The sequence below is a fragment of the Citrus clementina genome, unplaced genomic scaffold (assembly GCF_000493195.1).
Source record: "Citrus clementina cultivar Clemenules unplaced genomic scaffold, Citrus_clementina_v1.0 scaffold_1, whole genome shotgun sequence".
Classification (NCBI taxonomy): Eukaryota; Viridiplantae; Streptophyta; class Magnoliopsida; order Sapindales; family Rutaceae; genus Citrus; species Citrus x clementina.
In genome coordinates, this window is record NW_006263303.1 from 24698323 (window position 1) to 24720590 (window position 22268).

A 22268-nucleotide genomic window follows, 5' to 3' on the forward strand; every position below is an offset into this window, starting at 1 on the left:
TTTCCAGTATTTTTCGAGGTTTAGCGTTTATTTCTTTGTTGCCTTGCTTTGGACTTAAAACAGGATAACTCTTCAAGCACTTTTTGTTTTCTATCTCTGTCCTTTGCTTATGACTGGTTTAAAAAAATAAAAGTTTGTGACTGACTGCTATGTTTGAGTCCCTCAGCATACTCGGCCATGCCACCATGTGGAACTCAATGTATTTTGGTCTAAAAACTCAATGGCGAATTGGCAAGCCAATGGCTGATGAATAAATATGACATGACAAGAGTGTAAAAGAAGTGCACTTAAGTAGAATGTAGTAATAGATTTAGACAGTCTTTACTGAAAATAATTAAACATACTTTGTATAGAGCTTGAGAATTGTTCCCAAATTAAACATATTCCTATAGAATCAAACTGTTGGATCTCATATGCATTCACCGCAACACAGGCCAAACCAACCAGTTTAACTGATCTTAAATCTTAGTACTATACCTTGACCCTTGTCACCCAGAGTCCGCTCTTTCATATATCCTTGGAGGTATACATAATATGAGAAGGACTACACTTCACCACAGCAGTGGCTGTTACATCCCTCATTGGAAACCCTGAAGCTTCGAAAATGGTAACGGAGAGTGGAGGCTGTGGTATACCTCACAACTTTGCCGTGTAGATACCCACAGGTGATACCATGTCTAGTAGTGGTAGATAAAGCAGAAGGATAAAGTCGTAATTTAGTAGAAAAATAGTAGAGAAGTTGGTGGGAATTCGTCACGTGTCAACGTAGATGGATGATGCCGCCGGTTAGTGGTTAGCTTACCTACGTCTTCAGTAATAGAATAATAGACGGGTGGAGAGGGAGTCTCAGGGGCCAAAAAATGCCGTTCCTTTCCTTTCCTTTCCTTCCCTTGATTAATTTTAGACAATTTCTCTTCTTTTAATAATATCTCAATACGCAGCGTTTAGATTTTTAGGGCGTTCAATTTCAATCATTATTAACATGTTTCTTGGTATTTTTATTAAATTAAAGGTGCATGGTGATGAATAATTTGTGAGAGAGGTGCGCGGGAGAGGCACGTGAAGAAGTCACCTTTTAAGCATATGTATGTCGCTCGAGACCAAATCTCCATTCCTTTAAATCGAGAGTGAGAGTGGTTGCACGTAAAAGGTTGTTGTTTTGTTTGTTGTATACATAAATAAAATCCTAATTTAGTAAAGAGATTTAGGAAGGAATTTTTTTTTTTTTTTTTTGTCTGTGTGGATAGAAAATTCTAGAATGTGGTTGCAAAAGTTGGCTTACCAATCTTGACCATTGTTCTAACATTTTTTTATGTCATGTATGTGAATTTTTTACCATCAAAAACTAATTTTGTTACTAACCAAGGTAATAATAAACTTAAACTAAATTAAAAAAAAAAAGTCTGTCTTACCACTCTTTTTATGCTAAATTAAAAATTTTGTTAAATGCCATTGTCGAATATTCCAAAGCATATACTGTATGCAAACGTAATTGTATTCTTTAAATGGTATATTCTACACATTTTGTCCCTTTGTTTATTAAACTAAATGAGTTCACAATAGTATTGACTTAGAATTTCGAATAAAATGAAGAGAGTTCTCATTTTTGGATTTTTCATTCATCCATTCTTTTTTTTTTTTTTTTTTTTGACTTTTCTAAAACAGTTTCTTGAATTTATCGTTCATTACTATCTCAAGTAATTACTCATCATTGATTGTACGTAAAACCATTCTATTGGATCGTGACATGTATAACTTTTTTTTTTGTATGTGTTATTTATAAATTTATTGTTTCCTTGAAGTACTTTTAATTTACAAAAAAAAAAAAACCGCTTAAAATAAAAAAAGTAGAGACTAGGAAGTAGGAGCCAATATAAAATTCGTTGCTAATTCTTTGTGTTTGTGATTGTTCTGTTTTCAACGATGAAGATTACTTTATAGACCGGCAGAGTCAAACTAAAGAGGAGATTGTGTTTAGGTAAGGGAACACATGGAAAAGAAGATTCTTATTTCCTTTCATCAATCAATTGGCCCACGACATTGAGTCCAGATTTGTATAAAACAAAAATAAAATACAATAAAATTCTCATAAAAAAGATATTAAATATTACGGTAATATAATTACCAAAAGGATAGAAATAATATACAACATACATGGCAAATGACACAAAAAAATTGATAAACAAATTAGTAGGAATAGGACTATGAGTAATGCTAGATATTCTAATATTTAAGTTCTAATTTAAGTTTCGAGAGTGTGACATTTATTTATTAGATGGTAGTTAAGTAATTTTATAAATTATGAAATTTATCGTCCAATATATTAGTGACACATAACATTAAAATTCAGGTTAGAACTCAAATGTTGAGATTCTTAACATTATTGATAGAATTATTAATTTATTCATCCCTCAGTGACAGCGCAATTATGTTTGGTTCTTAGAGTGAAGGTTAAGGATCGATGGTTTAAGTCTAAGAGAATATGTCTAATTCGTAAATTTTAACACTTTATTTCATTCCTATTGTTAAATCGCTAAAGTGTAAAATGATTTTTTTAATACAAAAATTATCTAGTTTTAATTTGCATGTCTCATAACGATCTAGTAAAATGTAATGTTACAATTTTCTTTTAAGCGTTTTGTATGAATATTTTTCTTTTGTATAATTGAAAGTAATTTGGGTCGATTATCTATAAATATGTCCAATTATGGTGTGCTTAATTAATGAATAAAAATGGTAGCAAATGACTCCTTCATCTCAATTGAATAGTTGGTACTTCCACGATTCATTCTTAAAGTCGAGAGTTTTAAGTCATTCTTTATGCCTTTATAAATGTAAATTTTAATCGTTCTAGACGTAAATAATAAATATTTAATAAATATTTTCATCAGTAGTAACAATACTATCCTTACTTATCATAAATATTTTGTACACGCACATTGTGCGAATACGTAAAGTAAACGTATGATTAAAATATAACGAAAAATGAATGTTACTTGGGGATCGAGTGGCATTGCCAAGCGCAATGTATCACGAAACCTTGATAACGCTGTGCACTTGACTCGGCCTGCCAAACCATTAAATTTTGAGGCATCCCTTTCAGCAAGCGGAAAGTTGAAAACGTTCCAGAATTTTATATTCTTAAATGTGAAGATTTTGTTAAGTGCCCCCGCCGCACCCCACTCCCCGGTATGTGGCCTAATATTGACTTTAGTTCCCTCCTTTTGACTCTAATCAGAGGACTCTTCTTACTTTTTCTTTTTATTTTTTATTTTTTGAAGGAATGAATTTTATTCAAAACACCAATAATGATCAACAATACAACAGGTGGAAAATATGATTTTTAATGTAACTGAAGCTCCACCTAATTGACACATTATATCAAATGAGTAATGATATAGTCACAAACTCTTATACAAACTTATTTTGTACAAACTGATGTGACGTTAATTCATTTATTGAATTAAATATCTTTTGGCCCACATGATTTATTTATATTATTTTATATTTTTATTCAACTAATAAATTAATACCACATCAATTTGTACAAGATAAGTTTGCAGTATCGTGAGGAATAATACATCATCACTTGAAATATTGCTTTAAAAAAATAGCATTACCCATTCTTAATATCTTAATTTTAGATGATTAAAGCATAAAGTGGCTGTGTAAGTAGTATCATTCTTTACTTTCAAGTGCTAGCAAAAACATGCTTCTAGCTTTATGTTTGGTTATAATACAAAAATACAAATGATCAACAATACAACACCACTAAGGTGTAAATACACAATCACATTGAGCTGAAGTACAATATAGATGATAAGACCTAAAACTCAAGCCTAATATAAATGTGGCCTCTATCAACCATATTAAAACTACTTAAGCACTGGAGGAACTTTACGGGACTGAACCAATCTATCTCAACTAATGCAGGTGAAACCTCTTTCAATTCGATAATACAAAACAATACAGCACAACATAATGCAATCTTAAAACAAAACACAAATAATTAACAAAACTGCTTTTCTTAGAGTAATTCTTAAAGAACTCTCGATGAATTTTTATCCCAAGCCATCAAAATCTCAATGCATCAACTACTAGAGCCCTTCAATGACTCCAATATAGGCATATTATCCCAATACGAACACTGATAGGATCTTGATAAAGAAACTAAATCAACATCATCTTCGACACCAAAAGAACCTCAGTAGTGGTAGGTATACAACATCCAACCAAAAAAATACAAAAAAATTAAAAATAACAGTAAAAATAACTAAAGGGAAAAAAGCCAAGGAAATTTACACAAAACAAAAGAAAAAGGAAAAAAAAAAAGAAAAGGGAAAAAAAGGAAAGAGACTCCATTTTCATAGGAAGTTATGGAAGCTGAATAAAATTTTACTATTTAACTCATTTTAAAAAAAAAAAACTCATTCTTTCTTCATTTTTTTCAAAATATTATATATTACCCTCCTGTTTAGAATTAAATAAAACAAGGTGTCCACCAATTCAAAATTGTTGGCCTTTATTCAAATATTTTTTCTTTTAAATAAATATTTTATGACCCTCTAATTTAGAGTCAAGGCAGGATGTGTCAACTAATATTTATTTTTATAAAAATAGTCGCAAAAAATATAGTAATTTATTACTAAAAGATGGGAGAAGAATTATTGATCGAGAAGAACAGAACATGAAACACATGGACGCATACATATTTTTGTTCACTCAAACACGCACAGGCGGCAAACGCATGCATAAGCATGTACACGTTGGTACATCTCATGCTCACGTGCTAGCTGCATAATCAAATCCACAAAATAATATATTAATAATATGAGCAGCTGCCGATTTTCTTTTTATTATTATTATTATTATTATTATTATTATTATTATTATTATTATTAATTTGAACCTGATTTTGGTTTGGTGTCCTGCTGACTCGAATTTTTTATTAATTATATTTATTCAGTTCACAAGTGTGTCAGTTAGTTCCGGAACTCTGCCCTCTGGCCTCTGAAATGAAATCGGAATCAACAATTTAACAATTTGATGACGCAACGTTAAAAAAATAATAATAATAACAATAAAAAAAAAGTGAAAAACAGAGTCAGTGCCAGGTGCTTGGAGCATTGGGCTGTGATTTTAATCTTTAATTAATATTGTTTTTTTTTTAAAAAATCGTTTTAAATGGCATTTCTTTTTATATAACAGATTTGATCTGATATTTTTAAAGTGAAAAATGATTTGATAGTTTGGTCATATTGAAGTGATGCGTTTGGTGGAATTATTTGTCATAGTTGTTTGTTGGTAGTTGTTTGCTAATAGGTTAAATGATAGAAGATAATGATACGAAACTTAAAAAATCTTAGTTGAACATCATAAGCAAGGAAGGCACGCAGTATGTTTGGATTAAAATATCGTACATTTGTTGAACTCTCTCGGAGAATCTAATTTCGTGAGTAGGTGGGGAGATGGAAATTAGAGTGGAGTGGACAAGTGGTTGGCGATGGTGGCCTAATAACATTGGAGTCCAATGGAATCGTGCATGTCTAGGACTTCAAAACTGTATGGTCGTATGTGTAGGAGATAAAAAATGTAAATGAGTTTTATCTTCTTCTTTTTAATTAGTTTTCTCCCATAATTATGGGAAGTTTAAGCCCTTTACTTTTTTTATTGAGAGTTATTATCATTTTACTACTTTAAAAATTGTAATATATAAATTATCATAAGAAATAAAATTGAGACCACCTAGATCAAATCTATCACGGATAACAACTAGTTGAGTTAGTAAAATCTTTTGCGTTCAAAACAAGAATTAAAATGTTTAAACCCTACTCACATGAGTGAAGAGAGAATTTTTATGGGATCACGTAGATCAAGTCTATTATGGAGTGTTAGCTAGTTGAGTTAGTAGAATCTTTTATATTGAAAACAATAATTTAAATGTTTAAACACTACTCACATGAGTGGAGATGAGATTTTTACTGGAACCACGTCAATCAAGTCTATTATGGAGTGCCAACTAGTTGAATTGGTAAAAATTATTATGTTTAAAACATGAGTATGAAAGTTTGAACCTTGCTCATACAGGTGGAAAATATTAGACTACCATAAAGTTAAATAAAAGAAAGAAATATACTTTTATATTTTGAGAACAAGATTAATAAATTATCTAGCATAATATATAAATCTCCATAAATAAAAGTAGTACATAGTTTTGAAAACAAGAAGGTTTGGATCTTGGTCCCCTACGTAGAGAGGAGATTTCTTCTGAGACCACCTTAATCAAGTCTATTACGGAGTGTCAACTAGTTGAATTTGAAAAATCTTTTGTGTTGAAATTAAAATGTTTAAACCCTGCTCACATGAGTGGAGATGAGATTTTTACTGAGACCACGTCGATCAAGTCTATTATGGAGTGCCAATTAGTTGAATTAGTAAAATTTGTTATGTTTAAAACATGAGTATAAAGGTTTGAACCTTGCTCATACAGATGGAGAGTATTGGGCACCATTAAGTTAAATAAAAAAATAGACTTTTATTTTTTGAGAACAAGATTAATAAATTATCCAGCATAATATATAAATCTCAATAAATAAAAGTAATATATCGTTTTGAAAATAAGAATATTTGGACCTTGCTCCCTTAGGTAGAGAGAGATTTCTACTGAAACCACATGAGTCAAGTATATTACAGAGTGAGCTGAGAGCTGCTGCTCTCCAACTTGGAGAGCAGCAGTTCGAACCCCCACAATGCATTGTGGGGGTCTTCGTTCCTCAAGTAAATTTGAGTGAAGGCAGTCTGCTTCCTTACCCAAGTGTGAGGAGTAGACATCCCTCGAATATTTGAGAGGGTTAAAATTTGGGCAGCGCTCCATTAGTATTGATGTATGTTGGTCCCAGTTATAGTCTAATTTGTAAATATCAGTTATATTCTCATGTAATATGAGTTGTAATTTGAGCAATAGTCTCATGTAATAAAAAAAAAAAAGTATATTACAGAGTGCCAACTGATTGAGTTTGAAAAATCTTTTGTGTTGAAATTAAAATGTTTAAACTCTACTCATATGAGTGGAGAGGAGATTTTTATTGGGACCACGTCGATCAAGTCTATTATGTGATGCCAACTAGTTGAATCGGTAAAATTTGTTATGTTGAAAACATGAGTATGAAGGTTTGAACCTTGCTCGTACGGATGGAGAGTATTGGGTCGCCATTAAGTTAAATAAAAGAAAAAAACAGACTTTTATTTTTTGAGAACAAGATTAATAAATTATATAGTATAAGATATAAATTTCAATAAATAAAAGTAATATATAGTTTTGAAAACAAGAAGTTTTTGACTTTGCTTCCCTAGGTAGAGAGGAGATTTCTACTAAGACCACCTAGATCAAGTCTATTACGAAGTGTCAATTAGTTGAGTTTGAAAAATCTTTTGTATTAAAATTAAAATGTTTAAACTTTGCTCACATGAGTGAAGAGGAGATTTTTACTGAGACCACGTCGATCAAGTCTATTATGGAGTGCCAACTAGTTGAATTGGTAAAATTTATTATGTTGAAAACATGAGTATGAAGGTTTGAACCTTGCACGCATGGGTGGAGAGTTTTGGGGTTGATTTTATGTTAAATAAAAGAAAATAGTAGATTTTTTTAGAGCAAGTTTAATAAATTATCTAGCATAATATATGAATCTCAATAAATAAAAGTAATATATAGTTTTTGTTTTATAATATATTAGGGTTAGAAGTTACCGATTAACTTTATAAAAAAATGAAATATATTTTTATTAAAGAAATATTATGAAAATAAAGTTAAAAATACGTGATGATTTATTTTATAAGCTAGTTTTATAAAATAACCATTCTCTTACTTTAGAAATTTGTTATAAAAATGACTTAAGCCCGTTTTGTTTAAAAGAAACGAGAGGAGATGAGAGGAATGAAAAGGAGAGAGGGGGAGAAAAAAAAAAAAAAATCAGTCTCAATTTTATTATTTAATTGAGATCTTATTGTCTTACATTAAAATGTAAGATACATCTTAAACAATGACAAATAAATCAACAATATCGCCCTCTTCACTCGGTTGCCCACTTATTTTCTTTAAATGTGCAATTAATTTCCATCCATTCGATTTTCACTTGTCTAATCTAAGGAACCATGTTTACTAAATGTATTTTACATTACTATGTTAGATAATAAGATCCTATTTAATTTGACATTAAATTTATCTTATCTCTTCTGATTTTTTTTCCACTCGTCATCTCTTCTCTCCTGGATTTCCATTTCTTTATATAAAAATCAAACATATCACTAGAGGAAAAAAGTACGGAACACCATTCAAATATTCAATCATAAACAAAGTCAAGTAATCAACCAATGTTAGCGTACTGTACTAATTCTGGTCACGACGGGACTGGATTGTAATTAAGACGAGCACCATGTGCAAAAATGTCATTTACTAACAAGGAGAGCCCTCACCCAGTCACCCTTACACACTCGTCAGCACAAATTTCCACACAAGCCATCTTTTTTTTTTTTTTGTTTTCCTTTTCCCTTTTATAGCGGATATACCACAATTTTTTCTGGTCAGGGATTATTTTTATTTATTTTTTGAAATTAGAGATTAATTAATTTGTTTGTTTGGCTTCATTTTAATTATTATAATTGTATTTTAAAAGGAGTCGAAACAGCCCCACAAATAAACTCTGCATATAGACCACTTCAGAATTGAAGAGAGAGAGAGAGAAAAATCGAAAAGGCTTTGGCATTTGGCAATCTCAAAATCCACCTCGCGAGGGCAGAGCAGAACAGAGCAGAGCAGAGCATCACCCGCACCACCAAAATAGCTCCCATTATTACTTGGCGTCTTCAAAAGCGTTACGTGTTAGATGTAGTAGAGTGGCAGCATATGAACCAGAATATTAATTGATGTTAACGAAATCGAAATCGAAATCGAATGCTACTCTCATTCTCACTCTCACTCTAACTCGTTTTCAAAAACTATCCCTATCTCTCTCTCCACGGTTCTTTGAAACACGATAAGACAGAGTTAGAGAGTGCGTTGAGATTCTTCACTTCATCTGGGTTTTCTTGATTTTTGTTTTTTTTTTCTCTGCTTTTGGGTTAATAAAAATGGCGTCATCTTGTTCGTTCACATCTCCGCTGTGCACGTGGCTGGTGGCGGCTTGCATGTCCTTCACGTGCGGCAGCCGGGACCCACACCAACCGCCATCCGTGCTACGTCGCTACACCAACAACAAGAGAGAAGGACTCTCAGCGGCAAGGAGGAGGAAACTTTCGGCGAAATGTGGTGTTGGTGGTGAAGTTGTAAACGGCAGCTTGGTCTCGTCGTTTAGTGGATCTAGTCACAGCATTCAGAGCCTAATGGCTTCTTGCTTGCCCTTTGAGCCTTGCAACGAATATTACAGCTCCGTTTCTTCGCTTGGTTTCTTTGGTGACAATGGTTTCTCTTCGTTTTTTGGATCCAATAATAGTACTGCCACTCTTAATCGAAGGCAACGGCGACTCAGACTCAATCGAGTCACCCGTTCTGGTAACCTTTCAATCTCTTTCGTGCCCATTAGCTGCTGTATTTTGAATTCTTTACCGTGGAATCTGGGTAATGGGTATTTTTTTTTTGTTATTAAAATATGTTTTTAAAAAATAAAAAGTAAGTATTTATGGGGCTTAATTGGTGCTTGAAGCTGGATGACTGTATTAATTCAGCACCTTTTGTTTTATTCTATTTTATTGTGTTGTGCTGTGGAGTGTGCTGTGGAGAGAAGGCGTGTAGAATGATTGGAATGCGTGAGTCTAAGATCTTTCATGTTGATGAGATTTTCGTTTCAAATTTAATAGTTGTGAAGTTATTTACATCGAGTGACCGTCATGTGTGTTTGATGATTTTAGCTATTGATGGCTTAATTTATGATGTACAGGTAGTTGGGTCAAGAAATGTAGCTCAATTTAATTATGTGTAATTCTTTTTTTGTCTTTGTGACACACTACGTGTTTATCTAAAACTCTCAGAATTCTGTGTTTTAGAAGCATGTCGATGTCAATTCAAGTAAGGTGCGCATGTGAATTAATTGAACTTTTAGCTTTAGCAAGTTTATTGGTGATTCTCTCTCTCAGAGGTGGCTGGGTTTTGTCTAGGCTAGTGATGAATGGTTTCATAGTAGTTTTTATCCTAATTAGAACTATTTTTTGGCCTTCCTTTTGTGTGACTAGTATTTGTGTTTAGCAGCTTTAAATATGTTGCTTGTAAGGCACAGTCTACTCTTTTTTTTGGGAAACATATTCTTTATAATTATTGCTGGTTTATTAGACTAGTATCAATTCAATTTTGCTTGTATCATTTTCAAACTCTCGAAATTATCGAGTTACGAAGATGCAGAGTAATTGACTAATTGCATAGATGGAAACTGATGCAAAATGATGTTGCCATGGAAATAAGTTTTAAGTTTAAACTTTTTTTTTTGGGTGGGTAACTAATCAAACTTGCATCCCATTTTCCATAAATTTGTCCAAAATTTAGGGGAAGCCATGGCTGTAGCTGTGCAACCTGATGAGGAAGTCACAACAAAAAAGAAACCTCATATGAAGCAAAGGCGAGTCGTTGTGACAGGGATGGGTTTGGTGAGTCCGCTTGGTCATGAACCAGATGTCTTCTACAATAATTTGCTCGAGGGTGTGAGTGGTATAAGTGAGATAGAGACTTTCGACTGTACTAGTTTTCCTACGGTAACTCTTATTCGAGATCTCTATATCCTTTTTTGTTGCTGGCTTTGAGAATTCTTTTGTGGTAATTGTTTTTCCCCTCTTCTCCTTCCCCAGAAAATTGCTGCAGAGATAAAATCTTTCTCTACAGATGGATGGGTTGCACCAAAACTTTCCAAGAGGATGGATAAGTTTATGCTGTACCTGCTTACGGCTGGCAAGAAGGCCTTGGCAGATGGTGGAATTACAGAAGATGTCATGAATGAGTTAGATAAATCTAAATGTGGAGTTTTGATTGGCTCCGGATTGGGTGGCATGAAGGTAACCTTGTTTTTTCATTGGTTTTAGCACAATATTTTAATAGAATTGGCATGAACATAACTTCAACCCTGCTAAATAAGATTTGTTTTATTAACTTATTACTTTGGATAATTTTTATTTTGAACAGGTTTTTTATGATGCAATTGAGGCTTTAAGGATCTCCTACAAGAAGATGAATCCTTTTTGCGTACCTTTTGCTACTACAAATATGGGTTCTGCTATGCTTGCAATGGATCTGGTCAGCTTAAATTTATTATTTCCGCAATATTAAGCATTCAAGATAAGTCCTGATAGGTACTAGAGTTTGGGCCTGAACCTTTTAACTGCCAATCTCAGGGATGGATGGGCCCAAACTATTCAATATCTACTGCTTGTGCTACAAGTAACTTCTGTATACTGAATGCGGCAAACCATATTATTAGAGGCGAAGCTGTAAGCTTATTGTATTCTTTGTTTATTCTCTTTTCTAGCTAAGTTGTACGAGTTCCTTATGTTATCTTAATATCTATTTTTTATTCATTTTATTTCCCAAATTTGATTCTGTAGATTGATTGTAATATTTCTGAAATTATTATCTGATTGCAGAATGTGATGCTTTGCGGTGGCTCAGATGCTGCTGTTATACCCATTGGTATATCTTAATCCCTTTCCTTTGTTACATTCACCTCATCCTTTGTTAAAACGGCGTGGTAAAGAAATTTGCTTGTTTGTACTTTTGACTCTTGGTGCAGGGTTGGGAGGTTTTGTGGCATGCAGAGCACTTTCACAGAGGAACAACGATCCTACCAAAGCTTCTCGCCCTTGGGATATTGTAATGTTAAAATAATTCTTGTCTTTTTTTGCTTTCTTCTTTCGTTTTGCTATCTTTCAGGCCTTTCAAAAGATTATTTGAAAAATGATTTTGTATAAACCAAGAAAAGTGGACTTATTTGATCCCGATGCATCATTTTGTAGTGAACTTACTGGAAAATAGATTGTAATAGTTAATTGGTTGAAGGTGGTTAATCAAATATACAAATCCATATTTGTGACTTTACTAGTAATTCTACTTATCTGCATCATAGTTGTTACTTATTCAGAAATGCGGTGTTTTTCCATTAAACAGAATCGTGATGGATTTGTCATGGGCGAAGGAGCTGGTGTTCTGCTTTTAGAAGAATTAGAGCATGCTAAGGTAAACAGTTTACCTCAAACGGGTCAGATCCCTTCTTATACTTGGCATATGCGTTACATTTCTTGTCTGTCCATTCAGGAGCACATCTGTAGTTAAGTCGTAGGTGACCATTTTTCTTGGCTCAACTTTATTGTCATTTGTCTTGTCAATGTAGCTGGTTGCAATTACATTAAACTCCTCCTTTGTATTAGTATATCCTTACTCTTTACTAATTATCAGATAGCTTTTCCTAACCTTTTCCTTAGCTGCTTCAACCTCTTATCTTCTGAAGAAACCTTTATTATTATTATTATTATTATTGGCCATTTTCTTGCTTGCTAAATTATGATGCAAAATAACTTTAATGCATTAATGACCTTTGCAGAAAAGGGGTGCAAAAATCTATGCAGAATTTCGTGGTGGAAGCTTCACCTCTGATGCTTATCATATGACTGAACCACACCCTGATGGTAAAAGTGCCATGTCTTTAAGACTTAATTTTTCTGTGCAAATGAAATCATTGAATGGCTTTGGAAAATTCTATTTTATTTCAAGGAATAGATAACTACTATTATGTAATCTCATATGTATCGAGAGTAAAATGTGACAGTCTTATGCTAGAGAACTCCCAATAAATACACACACCTCACTTAATGCCCGAGTTCTATGCTTGTGGTCACACTGCCATTATATTGTGCTAGGTCAGAACTTCGATCCTCAGCTGGATTTACCTTTTCAATCTGAACTTTCTTGGAATCTGATAGCTTCATGTTTGCTGATTATATGATACTTGCCTTCCTGGTTATTGCTTCCGTGAGACTATGTTTTTCATTTCTGGATGCCATTTTGGAAAAGAATAAATGTTGCTCTTGTCATAACCTAGTATAGTGAATACAAATATCAGTAGGGGTTTCCCAGTACCAAATGCGGCATTTTCTTTTCTTGTACTAATTAGACAGATAAATTACAAAAAGAGTTGGAATTTTCAATTCCTTACACATTCATTTTATTTTTATAATTGGTTATTTCTTCTTGATTGACTTCTCTTATTATCCATTTATTCTAATATTTTAAGGACATTTTTAGATAAATACCTTTGTTGAATGCTTATTTAATGTGCCCTGCATCAATTCTTAGTGTTTTGTGTTTCTCTTACTACATTTCAAGTCATTATCCAAAAACTGGAGAGTGCATTTTGCCCAAGCATATAACTGTGTCAGTTATTTGGATAGTTGTTATTACATTTAACCTATCTTATGCTAATACTTTGAGCTGCAATGTACCCTGGCAACTGCTGCTGTTCCTACTTCCAACTCTTCCTAATCTGTTAAATTCACTCATTTGTGCACTTTCATCTGATTGCTGCTCTTCCTAATCTGTTAAAATCCACCATTTTGTACACTTTTTTTCAGCTTACAATTCTATTAGGGTTGCTTTGTCAGTGTTAGTTTATGATCCTTAAATAATTTCTGAAGTGTAAAGAAAATATGAACTTAATTCATGACCGATTAGATAACTAATAGATGAAAATTTTTGTAGTTCAATCTAGAACTTCTTGTTTATGGTGTCCTGCTTCACAAGTATTTTTTTAGGCTCTGTGTGATTGTCCTGAGTTATTATTAGGTGATATCATGCTTGGTGGAGTTCAGGACTATCATTGCTTTTCTTAGCTGGGTGAAATTTCTGACAACGCCGTAAATGTGCCAACCTAATGCGAGCAGGATCTCAAGCTCAGCTCAATGATTTGAATCATTGTTGAGCTGAATTCAAGCTTGGGCAGAGTTTAATGTGATCAGATTGAGTTTGGCTCACAAGCCACAGCTAATTTTCAGATTACCGGCCCATACCCTTTAATATCTAGTGATGATATACCTTAATATTATCTAGTAATATAAGTAATATACACATGTTGAGCCTACTGTGAGGTGAGTGGAAGATGTCTGCGATTGGCTCAAAAGTACAAACTTTAATATTATCTTTGTTCTTGGCCTAAAAATAAGCAAGCGCAAGCGACCAATAGACAAACCAATGATGAGCTGAAGTAGCCAAGATAGTTTTACAGTCCCGGTTTTTGAGAGAGATGAATAGGTGCAGGAAGAAACTTAGAGTCTAGTTAGGAAAGATTAGAAATTAGCTATAGCGGACCATCAATTCACTTTGGATTTTGCTTTTCTAATATCCTGCATCTCTTATCACTAAATCGCATACAATTTGGAAAAAAAACTACTAGCTCCTGGTATCCATGCTTTCATTGGTTTCAAGCTGATTATGTCAAGTAATTCATATATTTAATAATACATTGATGGTAAAAGTTGTTAGAATTGATTCTTATTCCCTCGTTATTACTTATGATGATTATTCTTTTGGCCTACCAAGAGAGTTAATTGGTTGCTTCTCATTTTTTGGGAATTATCCACAGCAATTAATGATAGCCAAATCTGGAAACTATTACATTTTTGGCTCACATCTTTTCAGAAACTTGGTTCTCTGTTCTCATGTGAAAGCCTAAACTGAACTGCTATCCTTTCTGTCCCATCAAAAAATCAGGGGTTGGTGTAATTCTCTGCATAGAGAAGGCATTAGCACATTCTGGGGTCTCCAGGGAAGATGTAAATTATATAAATGCACATGCAACATCCACACCAGCTGGAGACATTAAAGAATATCAAGCTCTTATTCATTGTTTTGGCCAGAATCGTGGGGTAATTAGACGCTTATAATAATTATTTCTTTGTGAGCTGTCTGTCTGTAATATTATTTCCTTGTGATGTTGACAAGATCTCCAATATGCACAGTTAAGGGTAAACTCAACAAAATCTATGATTGGTCACTTACTGGGAGCAGCTGGAGCTGTAGAAGCCATTGCAGTTGTGCAGGTAACACCATTTTATCATTTAACTTATGCTTGCTTACAAATTTAAAATTAAAATGAAAATTAGGATTATATGTATTGTTTTGTACCTTTGCTTCGTTTTTAAAATGAATTTTTTGATTGACTTCTTTATATAATTATTCCTCAGCTAGTTGTGATTCTTTGGTTTCATTTTTCCTTTTATTTGTTATTGACATGGTTATTGCATTTCGCTGATAGGCAATAAGGACTGGGTGGATTCATCCAAATATCAACCTGGAAAACCCAGATGCAGTAGTGGTATGTTGGCCCTTTGTGGGCTTTTTTTTTTTTGGTTTAAACATCTAAGTTGACAATGAAGATTAATGATATTATTATTGTTCTCAGCCTTGGTAAATGATTGTTTTTCCTATCTTATCATTATCGGTGTGAGATTACCTGATGGTTCCAGGCCATTGATTCAGGACACGAATGTGCTTGTGGGCCCAAAGAAAGAGAGACTAGAGGTTAAGGCAGCATTGTCTAACTCATTTGGATTTGGCGGCCACAATTCATCAATTATTTTTTCTCCATACAAGTAAATTAGTTGTGGTGTTACCACTCCTAACTGTTGCTGTATGATGCTTAAGGTATGTCTGTGATTTGTTTCGTCTCTTTTAAAATTAGGTATTTGGTAATGAGAAACCACATATAATGCAATCTGCGATCGTTAGACCTATACCTTCTTTGATTCTGATGTTCCACATGAGGAAATGTAAGAGCAAAAATTGCTTGTAGTGTGGGACTTCTATTAAGTAATCTTGGAGATTTAAGTAGAATGATATCATGTAAACAATATTGAATGAGCATTGACAAGCACTATACATCTTGCAGAGTACTAAGACGAATTTCATGATATATGATGTCCAGTCGAATGCGACATGCTATGCTTCTTTGGTTGGACAGTAGATCACATAAGACTGATGAACAGCTGTAGACTTTGGAAAGATGGCACTAGAAAAGTTCGTCAAGTGATCATTGTGAAATTACTCTTGCTGATACTGTTATTAGAGTTTCTATTTATCTAAAATAGTCACAGCAGGGCTTGGCGTTTCTTGACATGAGCCATTATGCATGCAGCACTGGCCTTGTTGGTTTCTTGTTTCTATGTGAAAGTAGCTAGCTGATCGGATTGTTCTGACAGTTAATTGTAATGAATTTTTTAAGCAAGCAATTTACCTAGGCTAGCTTATGTAACAGCAAACAAGCCAAAAAAGTGATTGCATGCGAGTTTTTCTGGCTCTCATTTTTTAATGTACACTGAATAATATCGATTTTGGACGAGGAAAATGTGCAACTCAAGCCTTCAAATGGAAATGATCCGTGCTTGGAATGAAATGAGGTGTTGTTAGTAGTATGCGACTTATTAAGCGCGTGCCTAGGTTTGCTTCCAGAGTATGTTGCATTAGTTAAAAGTTTTTCTTGTTAGTAACAAGTTTTATTGTAAAATTTGTTTATAGTAATATTTTATATATGAATAATTTTTATTTAATCATAGAAAATTATGATCTCAATTTGAGTTAGTTATAAATAATAATAATAATAAACTTCACATCATAATAAGTTACAATTTTTATAGATTTACAATTTTTTTGAACATAATAATAATTATTTGAAAAATAAATGTTATGTTACATTAAAAGTTAAAGATAGAATAAATTATTTTTTAAAATTACTCTGACAATGATTTCTTCTTTAAAGTTGTTACTAAATCATTGTATAATATTTATATAAATTGCATTGAGAGAAAAATGTTAAACATAATGCCTTTAAGAAGGCTTTGTATTTTTCCAATCACATAAGATTAATGTAGTACCTATTTTATTTCTATACCACTTGAACTAAGAATAATTATGTCAAACTAATAATTTTTGTAATCACACCTTTATTAACTTATAACCTTTTTATAATAATAAAAATGGGTTATTATCATTTCACTACTTCAAAAATTGACAAATATCAAATGACTATAAGAAGTATTATCTTCTATTATTTTCTTATTATATCTTTACAAAAAAATATTATTTTACTACTTTTCCGTTACAACCATTAGTTGATCAGTTAGTTGACTAATAAAATACCAATTTTACCCTTCATGATTAGAATGCTAAAATGAATTAGAAAAGTAGACGGTTCTATAATTGGGCAAGAAGATAACCAAGCAGGGCATGAGCCCAAAATCACTACTTTCAATAAACACTCATCTTTGGACTGGAATTGCAACAAGTCAAAGAGTGGACATCGCTTCCTCCCGACCTGCTGCCTACCAATATCCAGCGAACACACACAACCTCTCTTACTTCTTCACTTGCTCCACCTGTATCATATAAACCTCAACCCTCCACAACCTGGCCCCACCTTTTTGTTCTTTTCATTGATCATAATGCTCAGAATTGATAAGGACAAGAATATAGATGAATTTGACAATCTAAGACCATGCATTAGCATGATTCAAAAGCCGCAATGAGTGGGCAAGCCAAGGCAGCGAGGGGTCACAGTCCGGATGACAATGGAATTGGCAATGTCATCATGCTTGGATCATTGATTGTGGAAATTTGTATATTCATTGGTGGTTTTGGCTTCTTTGGTGGAAGCAAATTGAGAGGCCAAGGTGCAAGTACACAGCATCAAATAGAGGGCTTGATTACATATTGAGAAGTATAGAAATGAATGCGTACAACATCATGTCCAGGATGAGTAATGCTATCTAAACAAAACAAAAGGTAACAAACGAATTAACAGTATGCAATTACGAAGCTTTTCGCAATTAAAGAATTACCCTGACAATAATTGAAATAACTCTGAATGCTTTTCAACCATTGCACAACAGTATTGCTTTTCATCATCCACAAAGTGGTTTTTAGCAATTAACTAACCTTTTCTCTGGACAAATTATCGGAATTGAATCCTTAAGCCGAAGTTAAGGAACCGCGTCTGAGGCTAGAATTTTTATTATTGAGACTACCTCACTACCATGCTCCAGATTATAGAATTTCTTTATAATAGAACATGGAAAATTACCCCATTCAAAACTAGGCAGGGCGTAGTAAATCTTCCAGGGAAAAAAATATGGAAACTCAGACAATCCTTGGCCAATTATGCAAGAATAAAATCACACATTAGAAACTACATATGCATAATGCAAGTACGATTGATGTTTTAAGGCCTGAAAACAAACGTCAAACACCCATAGAAGCAATCTAGATAACGAACATTCTGATGGTACTACAATGACAGAATGAATATAGTTGAAACAATTCGAAACGCCATATCCCAAACTGCACTGTAGTAATAATCAAGTACGCTTTCAACAGTCGCACAGGTTTTCTCAATTACAGTTGGGCCAGACTTTCTAGCATAGAGTTTACATTCGTAATCTGATCTGCTCCTTGTATTATCCAGGAAGAAAGAAGAAGAACGTTTGCTAACTATTATACAGCAGACACTGATTTTCGTAACTTGCTTTAACAACATACTTGTCTAATCAATAAATCATACATACATCTTTTTGTTTTTTTTTTTTTGATGAGATACATACATCTTTCTTGAAAAAGACCCAAAAATAAACAAAAAATGAACACACACAGATGAAAGAGCAATACAATAATATTTAATATTATCTTCATACGGCAAGAGCAAAATCAGAACCGTCCCATCTTCATCAAGGCATCAATCGGGGCCTTTCACGACTCTCATCAAGACGAGTAAGCATGTACAAAGCATTACTAGTAACCCTAGCCACGTTGCCGATCTTGCGCTTCACATCACTCTTGACCTTGCTATCAACATCCTCAAACCCGTCAAGACACGTGTCCTCGTCGGTCAAAGCCGAGCTGACCCACGTCTCCGCATTACTCATCTGCCAGCTAAAGGTGTCACCCTTCAAGTGCTTAAGCTCATTCAGGGTCTTGCTCAGATCCTCGACGGAGTCGGAAATCTGCTCGACGCAGTCACTCAGCGCAAGTCGCTCTCGCTTGTTCGTGCTCTTCCCTTTGTTGACGTCGGACGAGACTTGCGACAGGTAAGCGGACACTTTGCTCGCACGAGAAAGGCTGACATTCACAGCCGCTTGGGCTAAATCGCGTGGGGTCTCCGCTGCGCCCTTGAAGGACGATAGCGTGCGGAGGCACACGGCAGGGTAGCTGGCGTGTGCGCATGATGAACGGACCAGATCATGCGGCTCATCGTGACCGTGCTTGCTTCCGGCGGCAGAGCAGGAGAGTAGCAGAAAGAGTGTGATCAGTGAGCAAAGCCGAAGCATTGTGTTTGTGGAAATATGAAAATGCCTCGGCAAATGAGAGAGAGATCCGAAAATAAGCAGCCTAGGAGTGTCACTAGTAATAGACTAGATCACCAATAAAGTGTTGGCTCCACTGGAAATGGAGTCCCTTTAAATGGTTTGACTGGATTTGTTCCTTAGTTCGAATCGCAGGGAAGTCGCTTTTGTTGGGAGAACTTGTGCCTCTCGGTTTGAGCTGGGACTTCTAATCTAAATTATAGTACAGATTTAAATATACCTCCTACAGTTGGGGTCCTTCCCAAAATACCTTGTGATTAATATAAAAAAAAAATAATAATAATAGACTAGATCAGCTGTTTTGATACAAGTGGGCGTGTCCGATATTTTTCCAGAAATTTAAATCAAGTTAAGAGATAGAAGGTGACGAAAGTAGGAGCAGTAAATGCACCGCAGATTATAGGAGAGTGGCTGGTGGGCTTAGTTAATTGTGCCTGCGAGCCTGTCCACTCAATCAATGCCATTGTTTTGCACTGCTCCCGTATTTTTTTCAAAAATATAATTAAGAGTAAGAGTGTGTTCTTTCAAAATTTCTTAATGAGTAAGAACGTTTTTGTTCTACGGAGTGTTTTTAACTTTTAAAAACACGTTCTTGGGGATTAGACATAAGACACCGTTTATCACTTCATTTTTAAGCTAGGGAATTACGGAGAGTTGTCTGATGGCAGGCGAATCTGATTGGTCTTTGGATCTGCAAAAGATTTGTGAGTGTGAGAAACAAATCTATATGTGCTGGCCCTGTAGTAAATAAATTATTGAATGAATATGAACAAAGCCATTTGTCTACACTAAAGCATTGGGGTTTGATGCCCCAATGCCATCAAACAGGGCATGTGCTATAAACAGTCTTGCAGGCGGCTACCACAGCCCACACCCTGAAACATGAAATTAACAGCTGGGGCCTGGGATTGGGGTGCTGGATTTACACCGGCCAATTTCGCTGTGCCGCAATTATAACGACCGATAATGCTAATGTGCTACACAAGGACGGCCAAATAATCGGATATAGCCCAAAACTTCGTTCCGCCGAATAGAGAGAGTTTCAATTTACATGGACCAAACACCAAACAAATATGATGTGAACTCTAATCGATTTGAGGATAATAAGCTTAGTGTGATTGAAGAAATAACTGCATTCTACTTAATAATGGCTGACTTAGACACTTAAATTAGGTGAGGTCTAATTCGAAAAATTTTAAATTTAATTTGGGATGCTTAATTTTTTTTTACTATTTACTTAAAGTACATCTAAAGTGTCAAAATTCAAATTCTGTTGGTTTTCTTTAAATTTAAAAAAAAAAAGTAGTAATAAATTATTTATTTTAAATATCGAAGCTAATTGTGGCCACATTTGTAAAAATATCCTTGATTGTTAGGATTTGAACTAAGTCTCCAAAACCACTAAATAGTATTATTACCACTAAACTATAAGTGTTTTCTTATATAAAAATATGTCTAAATTCATTTTATTTAACTCTTTCTTACCTTAACTAGGTTCGGAATACTCAGTGAAACATCTAATAATGAAATCATAATTTTGGTTTGATGAGGCCAAAAGAACATATTACAAACCTATAATCTAAAGGGGCAAATAAATAATATCTTATAAAATAGCTAAATTCTAATGAAATCCTTACTTTCTTATAAATTTTATTCTACTTGTGCAATGTCTCTTACACTATACCAAGATATCAACAATCAGAAATCACATAATAACACTACAAAGATAATCCGGAAGTTCACAAAATAGGCATATGTATGACAAAAGATCCTTACTAAAATGAATTCTTTGGTACACAACTCACAATTTTTATTAGATTCACATTAAAACGTTACACTTTCAATAGAAATTTTGGATACGCACAACACATACATAATTTTGAATAAAATTTTGTGAGCTAATCTAATCATGCCACATAACAAGCTTCGTTGACTTTACGTATCAAGAGTTGCCCATAAACATCAAATGTCAATTGCTGTTTTTTAAGCATCAAGAACTTGTTTATTAGCGTGTAGAATGTGCGAACAGTTGATGCTTTACTAATCAATGACATTAGTCTTTATCGGTGTGAAAAAAAAAAAAATGGGCCTAGTCTTGAAAATCTAGCATTATCTTCCATAAAACAACAATTTTTTTTTTTTTTTTTTTTTTTGCAAAGACCACCAAGACGGTGGGGACTTAGGTGAGACCCTTACCTATAATATAGATCATCAAATAATAAAGAAATATGGAGGGCATATAAACCAAAACCTCCAAGTCTAAGAAAAATACAAGAACACATATCAATACACTAAAAAATAAAAAACAACAGCAAAACAAGAGATAAGACCATAACAATATATATTATATATCCACTACTGTCTCATGTATTCATCATCCACATCTCAACTTTTATAAATTTGATTTTTTATTTTTCTTCCTTTGCTTTTTTTTTTTTTTGTTCATATTGTTGTGCTGGTGTAAAAAATTGTTATGTATTTTCCTTTTATAATGTTTATTATGTTTAAATTTTGTTTTGAATGAATAATTTAAAACTATTCTTTGGTTTTGATTTTTTGTTGTTTTTTATCTACTATAAAAAATATAATGAAAAGAATATAATTCAATAAATGATCCTTCATGGAGGTATCTTCACCACTTTTGTTGACTGGGTTTGCTCCCCAGTTCGAGTCGCAGGGAAGTCGCTTTTGTTGGAAGAACCTGTGCCTCCCGGTTCGAGCGGGGACTGCTAGTCTGGGTTGTGGTACGGGCTTAAAGGTGCCTCCCACAGTTGGGGCTCTTCACAGGATACCTCGTGATTATAAAAAAAAATATTATTTTTATGCTAACCTATATTTAGCTGCAATTTCTAGTTGGGTGCATTGTATTAAAAAGGTGGCTAATGTAATTA

General features: G+C 33.8%; 3 protein-coding genes across 4 annotated transcripts in view; 2 read left to right on the plus strand and 1 right to left on the minus strand.

Moving 5' to 3' along the window:
* Window positions 1-1227, plus strand: part of LOC18055380 — a 6167-nt gene extending 4940 nt beyond the window's left edge. Inside the window, exon 8 of one of the 2 annotated variants that reach the window (XM_006452799.2) lies at window positions 1013-1227. In XM_006452799.2, coding sequence (XP_006452862.2) covers window positions 1013-1030 — 18 coding nt within the window. In that variant the 3' untranslated portion in view covers window positions 1031-1227. The remainder of the gene's footprint in view (window positions 1-1012) is intronic. The other variant, XM_024178372.1, reaches the window with a different exon arrangement.
* A 7451-nt stretch (window positions 1228-8678) lies between these two features.
* LOC18055381 (3-oxoacyl-[acyl-carrier-protein] synthase II, chloroplastic) lies at window positions 8679-16397 on the plus strand. The gene is made up of 14 exons (XM_006452802.2): window positions 8679-9550; window positions 10535-10740; window positions 10834-11037; window positions 11165-11275; window positions 11374-11469; window positions 11623-11668; window positions 11769-11848; window positions 12143-12211; window positions 12576-12660; window positions 14738-14892; window positions 14986-15066; window positions 15282-15341; window positions 15506-15670; window positions 15915-16397. The coding sequence occupies exons 1-13, from the start codon at window positions 9130-9132 to the stop codon at window positions 15620-15622; spliced, it is 1731 nt and encodes a 576-aa protein (XP_006452865.1). The 5' UTR covers window positions 8679-9129; the 3' UTR covers window positions 15623-15670; window positions 15915-16397.
* A 1831-nt stretch (window positions 16398-18228) lies between these two features.
* LOC18054631 (pectinesterase inhibitor 3) lies at window positions 18229-19467 on the minus strand. Its single transcript, XM_006452803.2, has one exon. The coding sequence runs from the start codon at window positions 19339-19341 to the stop codon at window positions 18742-18744; it is 600 nt and encodes a 199-aa protein (XP_006452866.1). The 5' UTR covers window positions 19342-19467; the 3' UTR covers window positions 18229-18741.
* Window positions 19468-22268: the final 2801 nt, after the last annotated feature.

Coding starts and splice junctions, on each gene's coding strand:
- LOC18054631 (XM_006452803.2), bottom strand. CDS start 19,341: ATGCTTCGGCTTTGCTCACTGATCACACTCTTTCTGCTACTCTCCTGC.
- LOC18055381 (XM_006452802.2), top strand. CDS start 9,130: ATGGCGTCATCTTGTTCGTTCACATCTCCGCTGTGCACGTGGCTGGTG. Junction 11,849..12,142: donor CTTCTCGCCCTTGGGATATT/GTAATGTTAAAA, acceptor TCCATTAAACAG/AATCGTGATGGATTTGTCAT. Junction 15,067..15,281: donor AAGCCATTGCAGTTGTGCAG/GTAACACCATTT, acceptor TTTCGCTGATAG/GCAATAAGGACTGGGTGGAT.